This window comes from Emydura macquarii, unplaced genomic scaffold (assembly GCF_026122565.2).
Source record: "Emydura macquarii macquarii isolate MOO-44397 ecotype Brisbane River unplaced genomic scaffold, CSIRO-AGI_Emac_v2 contig_431, whole genome shotgun sequence".
Lineage (NCBI taxonomy): Eukaryota > Metazoa > Chordata > Testudines > Chelidae > Emydura > Emydura macquarii.
In genome coordinates, this window is record NW_027130568.1 from 147,942 (window position 1) to 162,742 (window position 14,801).

Genomic DNA, 14,801 nt, shown 5'->3' on the forward strand with positions numbered 1-14,801 from the left:
GGAGGGACCCTCAATGGGTGCAACCCTTTACCAGGAGGGGGTGCACCCACAGGATGCGCCTCGGCAGTCCTCTTCCTCCTCACTGGACGAGGCAGTCCCCAGGACCACTCAATGCCACTGGAGGATTTCAGGGCACACCAGGAGCTGCTCAAGAGGGTGGCCTCCAACTTGCGCCTGGAGGTGAAGGAGTTAGAAGAGGCCGAAGATACTCTCTTTTATGTGCTGGCGGCAACTACCCCAGCGCAAGTGGCCCTCCCAGTCCATGAAAGCGTCCTTAAGATTGTAAAGGCCCTGTGGCAAACCCCTTCCTCGGTCACCCCTATGTCAAAGGTGGCCAAGAAAAAATATTATATCCCGGCCAAAGGGTTTGAGTATTTGTTCACTCACCCCGCCCCAGGAATCCTGGTGGTAGATGCAGCTAACCAGCGAGACAGGCAAGGTCAGCCAGGGTTGACTCCCAAGAACAAGGACAGTAAGAAGCTGGACTTGTTTGGGAGAAAGGTTTATACCATGGCAAGCCTGCAGTTCAGGATTGCCAACCATCAGGCCCTCCTGGATAGATATAATTTCAACCTGTGGGACTCCTTCAGGCGGTTCGCTGAGGCCCTGCCCCAGCACCAGGCTGCAGACTTTAGCACCATCATGGAGGAAGGAACCACGGTAGCTAGGGCAGCGCTCCAGACATCCTGTGACGTTGCTAACTCAGTGGGCAGGGCCATAGCCTCCGCCACCTGTATGAGAAGGTGCTCATGGCTGCAATCTTCGGGCCTGTCCCAGGAGGCGCAGCAGTCAATTCAGGACCTCCCCTTTGATGGATCAGCCCTATTCTCCGACCAGACTGATGTGAAGTTGCATGGTCTGAAGGACTCCAGGGCTACACTTCGCTCCCTGGGCCTGTACATGTTCCAGGCGTCAGTCACAGCCCCAGGCGCAGCAGCAGCCAAGGCCTCCGCCCAGGCCTTTTCAACCCTATAGGAATAGGGATAGGAATAGGGGGTTTAGAAGGAGAAATCAGGCCCCCAGCTCGTCCTCAGCTCCCCAGCAGGGCCTCCCCAGGAGGTCGGGCAACTAGAAGAGACAATTTTGATGGTGCGCCCGAGGGTGGCACCCCGACTGCTCTCCTGGATACGCCCCACCCCTTCCTAAACAGGTTAAGGCCCTTCTATCCCGAATGGGCAAAGATCACTTCGGACCGTTGGGTCCTTGGGATAGTCTCAGGGGGCTATACCCTACAGTTTACATCTACCCCTCCCCAACAACACTCCCCCTTCATCCCTCTTCAGGGACTCCTCTCACAAGCAACTCCTTTTGCAGGAGGAGGACATCCTCCTCAACATAGGAGCAGTGGAAATGGTCCCTCCTCAACATAGGAGCACTGGAAATGGTCCCTTAAGGGAGAAGGGGGAAGGGGTTCTATTTGAGGTACTTCCTCATCCCCAAGGTGAAGGGGGATCTGAGACCCATATTAGACCTGCATCGTCTAAACAAATATGTCAAATGACTCAGGTTTCACATGATCTCTCTAGCCTCCATAATCCCTTCCCTGGATCCAGGAGATTGGTATGCCGCTCTTGATCTCAAGGACGCATACTTCCATGTGTCTATCGTCCCCAGCCACAGACATTTTCTCTGTTTCATGGTGGCTGGTTCCCACTGCCAGTTTACAGCCCTACCCTTTGGCTATCTTCGGCTTCAGGGGTGTTCATCAAATGCATGGTGGTAGTGGCAGTCCACCTGAGGTGAAAGGGTGTGCAAATCTTCCCTTACCTGGACGATTGGCTGATCAGGGGTAGGTCCAGGTCCCAAATGCAGGAGGGCGTGACCCTCACTTGTTCCACGTGCAGCAGGCTGGGACTGCTCATAAACAAGCAGATGTCCACACTAACCCCAGTGCAATGCATAGAATTCATTGGGGCCACCCTAGATGCTTCCCAGGCCAGAGCCTTCCTACCTCAGCCACATTTCAAGGCGATGGTCTCTATCATCTCCCAGCTGCACCAATGCCTCACGACAACAGCCAGGCACTGCCTATAGCTGTTAGGCCACATGGCGGCCTGCATGTACGTAGTGAGACTAGCTCGCCCGAGGCTCAGACCACTTCAGGTGTGGTTGTACTTGTTATATGTGCTGAGTAGACACCTCCTGGATCGGGTGGTCACAGTTCCCCCGCTCGTCCTAGCCTGCCTAGACTGGTGGCGGTCTCCCAGGGCAGTGTTGAAGGGTGTTCCGTTCAGGGAACTGGTCCCATCGGTCACCCTAATCTCCGACACATTGGATGTGGGATGGGAAGCCCACATCAGTGCCAACCTGAGGACTCAGGGACTCTGGTCGGGGGAGGAGAGGTGCCTGCACGTCAACATGAAGGAGCTGAGGGCTATTCGCCTAGCGTGGAGGCTGTTCCTCCGGTTCCTGACAGGCAGAGTGGTGCAGGTGCTGACGGACTACACCGCAGCTATGTTTTATATAAACAGGCAGGGAGGGCCGTGCTCTTCAGCTCTCTGCAAGGAAGCTACTTGTCTATGGGACTTTGCCGTGAGACACGATTTCCACTTGACTGCCTCTCACCTCCCGGGAGTGAGGAACGCCGAGGCGGATTGCCTCAGCAGGTCGTTTCTACCCTGCCACGACTGGTCACTGCATCCAGAGATAGTGACTACGATCTTCCAAATGTGGGGTGTTCCCCAACTGGACTTATTCGCGTTGGCCTGGTACGCGAAGTGCCCGAGGGTCTGCTCGCACCGGGGTTGCGAAACTGGGTTGATTCCCGACGCATTATTTATCGACTGGATGGGGACCCTCATGTATGCGTTCCCGCCCTTTCCGCTCCTGCCCAAGGTCCTGCTGAAAATAAAGTGGGACAGGGTGAATGTTATATTCATCGCTTTGGCCTGGCTGAGACAGCACTGGTTCAGCATGCTGCTGGACCTTTCGATCGCCCTGCCCATGGAGCTGCGAAGGCGGCACGACCTTCTCTCCTAGGACCATGGTCGCCTGTTGCACCCAGACCTGGACTCCCTGCACCTCACTGCCTGAAGGCTCTGTGGCTGATGGAGGGAGAGAGAGCCTGCTCAGTGCAGGTCCAACAAGTCCTGCTGGGCAGCAGGAAACCTTCTACACAGGTCGTGTATTGGGCTAAGTGAAGGCGGTTACCTCTTGGGCGGAGTCCTGGGGCATCCCACCCAGCATCTCTCCTGTGCAGGTGATCCTGGAGTACCTGCTCCAGCTAAAGCTCCAGGGTCTGGTGCTGGCCTTGTTGAAGGTTCACCTGGCAGCCATTTTGGCCTTCCATCAACCGTTAGAGGGGAGATCGGTGTTCTCCCATCCCATGTTGGTTAGGTTCTTTAAGGGTGTGGAGAGGCTTTATCCGCAGATCCATGACCCAGTGCCTCCCTGGGATCTCAACCTGGTCTTCTCAAGACTCACAGGGCCCCCCCCCTTTGAACCTATGGCTTCATGCCCTCTGCTCATGCTCTCATGGAAGGTAGCCTTCCTGGTGGCCATTACATCAGCCAGGAGGGTCTCTGAGATTAGACCCTTGACTTCGGAGTCACCTTATACAGTATTCTATAAGGACAAGGTTCAGCTGAGGCTGCATCCGGCCTTCCTACCCAAGGTGGTTCCAAATTTCATTGTAATCAAAATATTTTTCTCCCCGTGTTTTTTCCCAAACTGCACATTTCAGAGGAAAAGAGGAGATGGCATTCGCTGGATGTGAGAAGAACCCTGGCCTTCTACATCGGGCACACAAAGCCATTCCAGAAATCGACGCAGCTCTTCATCACAGTGGTGGACCGGATGAAAGGCTCATTTCTCTCCACCCAGCGCATCTTGTTGTGGATTACATCATGCATCAAGTTCTGCTATGAGCAGGCGAAGATGCTGCTTCCGGGAACCATCACTGCACACTCAACCAGAGCTCAAGCCTCACCCACAGCCTTCCTGAAGAGAGTGCCCCTGCAGGACATCTGCAAAGCTACCACCTGGTCATCTGTGCATACCTTCACGTCCCACTACACCATCGTCCAGCAGGCGAGAGAGGACGTGGGATTCATCACAGTGGTGCTGAGGGCAGCTCACTGGTAACTCCAACCCACCTCCAAAGGTACTGCTTGTTAGTCACCTATAGTGGAATGGACATGAGCAATCACTCGAAGAAGAAAACAAGGTTACTTACCAGTAACTGATGTTCTTCGTGATGTGTTGCTCATGTCCATTCCAGAACCCACCTCCCGTCCCCGCTGCCGGAGTTGGCAGAAAGAAGGGGCTGAGGGGGCATAGGGCCGGCAACGCCTCATATGCTGCGGCATGTGCGCGGGGCTCCAGGGGGTGCCGGAGCCGGCCCTACGGGATCTGCTAAGGGGAAAAAAGTTCCAGGTAACCGTGCACGGAGGCATGCACGCACATATAGTGGAATGGACATGAGCAACACATCTCGAAGAACATCAGTTACTGGTAAGTAACCTTGTTTTATGTCATTATGTTGTAATGTGCTTCTGCTAGACCAGTGATATTCAGACCTCTGGGATTCAGGAGCCAAATTAGCAATCAATATTCTCCAAAAGAGCCACAGTAATGTGAATTCATGGCTTAATTTACTATAGTGCTATATATTCATATTTAAACAGTGTGTTGGGAAATATTTAGTTTATAATTCTCACAGCAAAATGACTGACCAAGTATTTTATCAACTACGATTGGTTAACGACATAGTAAAAGCATCCTGATTGGTTAATAGCTTAGATTAGTTAATAATTAAATCACACAGTTTTAATATGTGCTGCAAAGAGCCGCAGGAGACACATTAAAGAGCCACTTGCTGCTTGTGAGCCTCAGGCTGAGTATCACTGTGCTAAACTATTATTTAAAGACATTAAGTTGGAGGGTCTGCAGTCTATATGTTAACTTCAGTGCTGCCATAATCTCCCAGGAATTTGAAATGTCTTTTGTACACAATATTATTATGGCATAGGAAAAAAGCTTTCCTTTCATTCTGGATGCTTCCAGGTGAAAGTCTGCATTAATAAGGATATACCCAGTATTTGAACCTATATTTTAGAATCAGATTATTTTGCCATGGTGAACGGGTGACTGTTTTAAGTTTAGATACATAATAGTTGTAGGAAGGTCACATAGACATTTCAAAATTCTTGTGGACCAGTCATTAGATTTCTTCCAACTTAGAGGAAATTATAAAGCAGAATAGTACATTGAATTGTGAGGTACTTGTTTAGGATGACTAATTTTAAAAAATAGCATTTTTAGATCCTACAACAGAAATTGTTATCATTATACCTTGTGACGTTCCCGTCTGTAATCTGGATTGGTGTATAGCTGTGTCACCCCAGTTCCTCAGTCCTGGAGCCAATCTTGCACTGTGTGAAGCCCCACACCTGGGTCAGCCCACGCACAGCCTCCTGTAAGCAAGCGGCCCTTAATTTAGAGTGAGTGCTTCTGGCCAGCCACCCATGGGATTATGCAATAGAATGACCCCATCAAATGCCCCACTCCTACATGCAACCCGAGGAACTTGCTTATGCTTAGCTTGCCAGTTTATCAAAGAAATTGATATGCACCAGATTTGTCACTTCTAATAGAGTCTCTGACACACCTTAAACCAAATGCACTGCTTTAGATAAAACAAAAAAATAAATGTATTAAGTACAGAAGTTTATTAAGTACTTAAGTGATTATAAGTCAGAGGAAAATAAGTCAGATTTGATCAGGATGAAATAAAACCATTCTAAACCAAGCTTAACACTTTCAGTAACCGTACAAAGTCAGATTATGCTCACCACAGGCTGGCTGTTCTCCTTTAGCCAGGCTCTCCCTCTGTGGACAGTCCTTCAGTTGCTTGATGTTGTTTTGTAGATGGAAGTGGAAGAGAGATTGCAAAATATCTCTTCTTTTAATATGTTCCTTTGCCCCCCTCTGGGGTCAGGTGACAGACAATGTTCGGCATGGCTTCTTTCATTTGAGTCAGTGAGCATTCCCTTATCGATGCTTAGGCTAATCCATTGTTCCTGGAAGAGTTGGTGTGTTTTATGCATGCCTAAGTGAGGCGTGAACAATCTCCCTGCTTTTAGTGTTTTCCTAGATCTGCCTCAAGCCATGAGACACATATTTGGGAATATTACATAGCAGAGCTTCATAACCATACATATGACATTGCAACAAACATACTACTATAACAATAATGTTCAGTATGTTGTGAGCATTCCAAAAACACCCTATATGACATACTTTGCAGTAAACAATACACAGTTTATTATGTATATACGTGTATACAATTACACTATAAGGGTGAATATGAACGATACACAATTACACCATAAGGATACGTGGGGGGCAATATGTTGCATACCTCTAGAACTATTTGCGTCTGATTGTAGAGAACACTTTGTAATCAGAATTTGATACTCTATTAAACTCTGAGGTTAAGGTGAGGCAGGAAAGAAACCTGGGAAATGAATTTTCTTAGGCGGGGGGAAAAAAAGGTAAGTAATATATAAATATAACCTCCCCAGACACAAACTTTATACTGATATGATCTTAAAATCCTGAAGCTAAAATTAATAAAGCTTAAGAATAATTGCAGCATTAGCTTGAACAAAGCAGCTTGCTTAGAATTAATGACTGCTTAATGACTTGCTTTTTGATAGTTCTCCTACCTGAGAAATTTATCAATTTTTGCATTTAAAGTTACTATCATTCTATACAGGTCAAAATGTAGAATTTCTGATTGCTCATACTGTGTCCTAAGCAGGAATTACCTGAATTTGTCTATCTCCTTAGCTAAGCTATGAGAAAATACTTCTTAGTGATATGAGAGGAGAGATTCTTTTATAGGAATCTTTGATGGTTTCCATTCTACAATAATTAGAAAAGAAAAGAAAAGAAAAGAAAAGAAAAGGAAAGCGTTGTAGCCCAGAACACTTTCTCTGTTGATTGTTTATTCAGGTATTCAAGATGATTTAGTTGTCTCTACATTTGTATGTCTTAGAACCAGACTTGAGTTACTATTGCAGACTGCCTACTTATCCCTATCCAGAGCTGAGCAGCTACTCCAGAAAACTTTTAAACTACATGTTTTTTATGTGAAACATGATGAAAAAATGAAGCAACTTGAAAGCATAATACAATACAATGAATAAGAAAAGCTATAAGTTTCTATTACTTCTAAGTTTCGGAGCTTACAATGAATACTCAATCCTATATGAACACACGAGGATGAGGTAATTTTCATTGTATGCTTTTAGTATGTTTTTAAGTTGATAAGATCAAAATTTTTTATTTGCAAAAATATTTCTGAGAAAAATACTCATGCACCTACTGCTGATGACAGAATTCTGAAACTATGCGAAGAGCAAGTCCTGCAGTCTTGAAAGGTTTTTATTTATGTATTTATTTATTTAATAAATAGGCATGTTGGTTCTATTTCCTGATTTGCTGCACCTGGTTATGAAACAATAGACAATACAACTTGGACTGTATAATATAACCTTCCAAAATGTTGAGGTGTGTTATAAATAACTTGTGAGCCAGAACATGATTAATATAGTCTTCCTGTTAAAACTTTGCTCATATATATCAGAGATTTTTTGCCATGAAAAGTTTATTAAGTATAGCAGTTATTTGTGGGTTAATATTTTGCCTTGGATTTAATGAAAATGGAGATTCTGATAATCTTCTGTTTGCTCAGTTCTCTCCTTTTTGGATTCAGGACCCCATTTTGCCTTTCTTTACACTTTCACTGCAATACCTTTTGAAAGGTGTTACGTTATGGACACACTCCATCTGAGATAAGTGGGATGGATATGCATGCCTCTGTGGGGCACATTTGGCTGTATCATCCTCACTTTTGAGTGCTTAATTCGTCACCATAGTATCGTTCTCAATCCATGAGATTGAGGGATGAATTAAGGATCACCCTTCTTTCTGGTTTCTCAGACATCAGTTTCATGATATTCTTATGTCACGAAACCATTATTTGAACAATAGCCAATTTAATAAACTTTCCATTCTAGTGGTTCAGTCTTTTTTTCTGGAAGAGAACTGCAAAAAGCCAAATGTTAGAAAATGTACATACTGTTCTGTATTGCTTGTCTGAGTCAAATTTATTATTGGCTGCAGGGTACAGTGTTTTTTCACTGGGCCAGTAATAATATCTGTCCCTTTGAAACAGAGTGATTTAAAGTCAATGGAAGAAAAAGTGGATATTGTGTAAGTTTGTACACTCTTACTTCAGATGACTCTTCACTTCTCACAATGCATGCATTTGGAGACCTCTTCTGCTCTAGGGCTGAGGAAACAGTCGCACATTCTGCTGGAAAGATATGACAATTGCAGAAGAAATTATTTCAGATTGTTCCCGCACCTCCCCTTTCCTCAATCTGAGGAATTAAGTGAGTTTATGCTTTAGCAATCTAATTTTACATGGAGATAACATTGAAGAGAAGATGATATGAAATTAAATAATGGCTGCAAATTCCTCAAGGATTCTTAGATTCAGAGAGCTAAAATGAATGAAATACAGCCATCTTAGCATCTGAATGTTTTCAGTAATAATTTTACACAGCCTGCCTCTTGAATGAGTGTATTAGACCTCATCTCATTTACTCTAATAATACTTTGTCTTGACTGCAGTCATCAGTGGCGAGCCATGAGTGTAGCAGTCAGTACAAACCTTTAATGTAGACAGGTAAAGGTGCTATTTGCACCAACGAAACTTACCTTTGGAAGCAGGATAAACTGACATGTACTGTGGTTTATAGCAAGTTCATCCTGTCTACTCCAGGAGTTTGTACCAGTGCAGCTATGCTGGTTACTGGCTAGTGAGATCTGAAATTGGGGCAAATCCCCAACATAAATCATGCCTACATTAAAATTGTCTTTCTGAAGCCCCTGTTCCTCCTCTTCTCCACCCCTACTGTCAGCAGTTCTCTCCTCCTATGTCCAGTGGGAAGAGAATTGAGCTCCACTTTCCATTAATGAACTGAAATAGTGAAGGAAAAGATTAATGTTTGGCAAGAAGTCATACTTTAGTTGTCTCCTGAAAACAGTTCCCCTGAGGTGATCCCCAAACTTGGAATTTCATGGAATTTTGGAGAGATTTTTGGTTTGAGTCCAGTCTGGTTTCTAATTTTCCTGACAAGCGAGCAAGACATGGTTTAGCTGTCAAGAATACTAGCCTCTATTGTGAAAGATCCTGGCAATAATGGCATAATAGTTTGCCACATTGTTTGATCATTGTGGTTGAAAAGTGTTTTAAACATTCAACAGCAGGTTGGTCATAAACATTTGTTTACAAAACCTGTGAGGCTATTGGGACACTAATTCTCAAAGCAATTTACAGATAGCTGGATATTGGGCTGGGGATGCAGCAGTGGATGGAGGAGGGATGTTTCAGAGGAAAAACATGTAGAGCTGTGACCTAGAGTGACATCCATGCATGAAATTAAATGTACAGTGGACCTTCTCATTTCAGCTATGGCATCCTCTGGCAGGAGGCTCTCTTATTATATCCTCTAAACAGTTTTTTAATTGTACTTCTTTTTAGTCTTGGAAATTAATTACTCATTGTTTGCTACCTTACAATGGTAAATGGATCAATTTATACAGAGGCAAGTGTGTGATTGTATGCTATAAAGAGAGAGACACAACACATGAATTTATACCTTTTTTCCCCTATGTACTGTAGATTGATCTCACTCGCTGTTGTTAATGGGCTATTGACTCCTGGTTCTCTCTCTCAAGAATTTGTGTAGCTTCTAATCATTGTTCTTACTTTCAAGGATGACCTTTACTTGTTGACAGATATGGAGTTTTTTTTAATTTTTATTTCTCAAATTCTCTTTACTTATTGTTCCAGAAAACCTGATCTATGAGGAAAGGTTAAAAACCTGGTAAGTCTTCAGATACATAAGGAGTGTTATAAAGAGGATGGTAATCAATTGTTTTCCATACCCTCTGAATGTAGGAAAAGAAGTAATCAGCTTAATCTGCAACAAGTGAGATTTAGGTTAGATGTAAGGAAAACTTTTTTTACTTTAAGGATAGTTAAATACTGGCATGTGTTACCAAGGGAGGTAGTGAAATCCCCATCACTAGAGGTTTCTAGATCAATTACTCTCAGGGATGGTTTTGCTTTACTTTGTCCTGCCTCAGCACATAGGGATGGGACTAGATGACTTCACAAGGTCCCTTCTGGCCCTACATTTCTGACACTATGATTCTGTGTTTCTGTTTGCTACTTCTAGTGGGAATACCTGATCCATTCAAGCAGAAGTTCCAGGAAAATGAATTATTGAAAATAAACGGTAAATTTTCATTGCCAGTATAACACATACCGTAGAAATTTACTACCTTTAGAAATTAATTACAATTATTTTTTTTAAATAAGCAAAAAAATTGGTGATAAAGCATCTTCAAGAACTGCAATAATGCCAGTCCTGATAGAAGATCCCAGTTTAAATGTGAGCAGTCTTTAGAAATGGCCAGCCAGGGATCTTGGTCACATGTGAAGATAATACTCTCAATTGAAAAGCTTCATAGATTGTCTTAAGGGTTTAAAGACACATTAATTAAATTACTATTACACATATACCTTTCATATGGTTAAGGTTTAATTTTTAAAGCTTTTAAAAAAAGTTAAAGTCCAAGACAAATTAATGAATTTTTTCATAACATAATGGGAATTTCATGATGCAGATTTAGAGACCTGAATTTAAACTATGCTTAAATAAAAAGTAAAATGGTTTTGGTAGCCTCAAGCTAGCTTGCAATTGTCCTAAGACTACTACTTTAGATATTGTCATTCTTCATAGCCAGGATAAAAATAATAGCTAAGGGCTGATGTACCATGGCAGAGTTGTGTGAAATATCTTGCATAGCACCTGAATCTAGCACCAGCCAGTGGGATCAGATTTATATTTGGGGCCTGGTCCTGCACTAGCAAAGTAAATCACAGTAGAATTGGACCCATAATGAGCACTTAAATTCGCAGCAAATGTAAGCAAAACAAAAATACCGCAAAGCAGCCATCTGCTGTTATTTTGAAAGTTTCTGTTAAGTGAAGATGTTATCTTTTCCTTTTGTTTGTACAGCATGATCGTATTCTTAATCTCTCTAATGTTCAGAGAAAAAAAAATCTAATTTGCTATTTGCAGTACCTATGTGTGCATTGCTATTTGCATAACACCATAGAGCTGACAATCGCTTTTATAATGGAAACCATTTCACATGGCTGTTGAACAATTATTTCCACTGCTGTTTAGGTAGATATTTATGAGGGGCTGATGTAAATTAGATGTCAGTGTGTCGTATTGACAAGATGGTGATCATTGCTGGCCTAATATTATGTTATCATTTCAGTACAAACATCTTAACTTGATTTACTCATTTAATCCTTTTATTTACTCTTTCATTTGGTTTGAAATGGCTAATAGACTTGGTCTTGCTAGAGGAAGTCACTAGATAAATTAATGAAATACAAAGTTAGAGTGTAGATAGTATTTGTATCTTACCTAGTCATTTGAATCATACCCAGCTCTTATATAGTGTTTTTCACTATATCATCTATATCACATAAGATCATCAGTAGATCTCAAAGCACTTTACAAACGTGGTTAGCATGACCCATCTGTATTTTACAGATAGGGAAATTGAGGCACAAAAATGTGAAGTGACTTGCCCAAGATCACCTCGCAGGCCAGTGGCAGAGTTGGGAATAGAACACAAGTCTCCTGAGTCCAGTCCAGTGCTCTATCCATCATGGCACACTATCCAGGTGCACAACTGCTAGAGCTGATAAAATTTCCTTCCAAGAAAATGAGGTGTTTGTTGAAAATGAAAATTTTTAATGGAAAAAAACAGTTTTAAAATACTGATAAGAAAATTCGTAACAAAACAAAGTTTTGCTTCAAATTGAATTTCTTGTTTCATTTTGGTTTTCAAAACAGAACAGTTTGTTTTTAAGCTTTCGGCACTTTTTCCTGTGCAAACAACAAGGTCAGTTGAAAAGGCAGGTGGGAGAAACCCTCTGAAAACCAAAGACCAAATTGTTTTTGGTTTTCTAAGACGAGAGCAAAACAAAACTTTTCATTTTGTTTTGAATGTTGGCCAAAAAATGTTTCAGAGAAAAAATGTTGATTTTTCAATATATACTTGTTTGGAGGAGTTTACTGCTTTACTTCCATTTAATCTGAAATAGCTTCTACAGGTTTGAGGTAGACCTAGTCCCAGTGGCTGGATTCTCTGAACTGTTGTACAGATTATTTTAGAAGACATTTATGACAAAGCTCCAGTAACACTAGTAACGCAATGGGAGAGGGAGACATAAAGGAGGTGGAACAGAGGCCTCAGGTGAAGGGAAAGTGTAAGAAAGGCTGTAAAAATAACCTCAAGTCCTTCATTTGTCACCTTTTGGAGGGCCTTTTTCTTAATATGAAAGCTGAGTTAATCTAAATTTTGATTTATGGATCTATATCCCTGCAAGGATGGATTTTTGGCATATATTTTTGCTTGTATTAGGAATACTGAAATAATGTTAACTGATGCAAATTACTAGTCAATAAAGCTGAGTTTTTGTAATTGTTTAAACAAAACATATAAAAGTGAAACTAGTCACACTTCACATGCCAGGCCCATGTTTTTTAAAGTAGTTTTGTGAGGGAGTTTTGGTACTTAGATACCAAGATGGTAAGCAGCTTGTACCTAAAAAGTACCCTGGCCTTTTGTATTACCCAGATGTGGCCAGTCATCGTGTTGTCCACTTTACTTAAATGTTGAGACCCTTACCCCTGTACTTTGTCTGCCCTTTTAGATTGTAAACTCTACAGGTGAGTGAGTGTGCCCTTTGTATAGTGCCTGGTGAATTGTGGGCTCTACTGTGAATAAATAATAAATTACATAGCTGTGTGTGAGAAGAGTGGAGAGGAAGCGGGGTAGAATTTACTGATAACCTATCAAACATCTCATTATCTTTTGGCTATTATTGACTGAACAATGATAATAACAGTACTTGCGTGGGTTAGAAGGAGTAAATTAGTATGACCAAGTGAATCTGACTGAATTGAGTCAATGGCATCAACAAGTGAACAATTGACAGCCTGCAGGTCACTGCCGGGGAGTTACTCGGCATCTGCTCCACTTGATCTGTGGCTCACCATGATGAAGTGCTTACATGATACAATCTCCCTGTGGGAGCACTAATAATTAGCCTAGGATACTGACTGCTGCTATATCGTTGGAGGAGCAGTTCTGTCCGTGCTGTGAGGAATCACAGAGGGATAAATCACAGCAGTCCCCGGACTCTGTGGTGAGGAGCGCTGAGCCTTAAAGCTCGGAATAGTAAATATGCAACCTAATGAGATTGAGAAAACCGTTATTTAAAAAGATGATACTCAGTGCAGGACCTGAAAAGGCATATTTTTTCAAACACTGATTCAGAGGGATTTGAGTCAGAGTGAACTAGGAGATGGATAATGCTTGGTCCTGCCGTAAGTGCAGGGGACTGGACTAGATGACCTCTCAAGGTCCTCTCCAGTCTGATGATTCTATGGGGAGATATGTCATCTCCATAAAACAGTGATATCTTCAGTGAGGTTTTACTGTATTTGAGTTAGTTAAACTAAAGGAATGTGAGGAACAAAAGAAGGAACTGATCCTTGTGTATCAAGGGAAAATAAATTTCATGGTGCACAGAAAAGATTGCGAGCGCAAAAATCTGACCTACTTTAAAGATATTAATTTCATTACGGTGTGTCTTTTGGATCCCCAAAATATTGGAGTTGTTAGTTTTTTAAAATGATAAAAGCTATGAAACAACAAACCAAAAGTGAAGCAGTAGCCATTTCAAATAAAAAATACTTGCTAAACACTGTTAAGCTCCCCTACAAAAACTCCTTCTCTGAGAGAGTGGGTACATATAACACTGGGACCTGAAGAAGAGCTCTGTGTAAGCTTGAAAGCTTGTCCCTTTCATCAACAGAAGTTAGTCCAATAAAAGATATTACCTCACCCACCTTATTTCTCTAATATCCTGGGCCCAACACGGCAAAAAAACAATTGAGTATTCATATGTGAGACTTTCTTTCCAAAACTGCTGCCTATGCCAATCTTCTCCATTCTAGAGCATATGAAGCAAAATTTGAAGATGAAGCAATCATACACACCATCCACAGGCTGCACTTATCTTCACAGGTGCAAAGGTATCTCCAGATAAAAACCACAACTAGTAAATCAGGACTTTGAGGGCTAAAGGGTATGCGTTAGCGTTCTACTTCCATTTTCTGCATATTAATTTATGATTTCTACTAGAAGGATGAACTTGTGGTTTAAATACAAGATTGGGGGTCAGATCTTAATGCCAAACTGACTGGCCTGGAGACTGAAGTTCTCTGCATATTCACATATTCAAGTGTTGCCAACTCTCAAGATTTTATTGTGAGTCTCATGATACTTGGTGTTTTTCTTAACGCCCCGCCTGCTGGAATCAAGACAGTTCATGAAAGTTTCAGCTTTCATTCTTGAAAGATAAGTTTCTAGCCTTCATAGTTGCAGTAAAAAACCTGAAAGCCTGATATGCATGCACCCTAAAGGTGTAGAAACCAGAAGGAAAAGAATAACTTATAATTTATTATTTAATAAAACACATGATGTGAGGGGACTGACTTATGATTTTTGAACTCTTGGAGTTGGCAGTACTGTAACAAGCATATCATATTGGCAGTAATACTGCAAGTGTATCCTGCCCTAGCCTCTGAAGTGACCCCCACCCATGCTTTAAGGGTAAGCGATCAGTT

At 42.3% G+C, this 14,801-nt stretch overlaps 1 protein-coding gene across 7 annotated transcripts in view; it reads left to right on the forward strand.

The window, feature by feature from the left end:
* LDLRAD4 (low density lipoprotein receptor class A domain containing 4) overlaps positions 1-14,801 on the forward strand; it is a 314,887-nt gene that overhangs the window by 146,208 nt on the left and 153,878 nt on the right. For 2 of the 7 annotated variants that reach the window (XM_067537460.1, XM_067537461.1), the window contains exon 4: positions 10,257-10,316. The exons of 4 other annotated variants lie outside the window; for them this stretch is intronic. In XM_067537460.1, the coding sequence (XP_067393561.1) occupies positions 10,257-10,316 (60 nt within the window). Of the gene's footprint in view, positions 1-10,256; positions 10,317-14,801 lie in introns of those variants that run through there. One more of the 7 variants, XM_067537469.1, reaches the window with a different exon arrangement.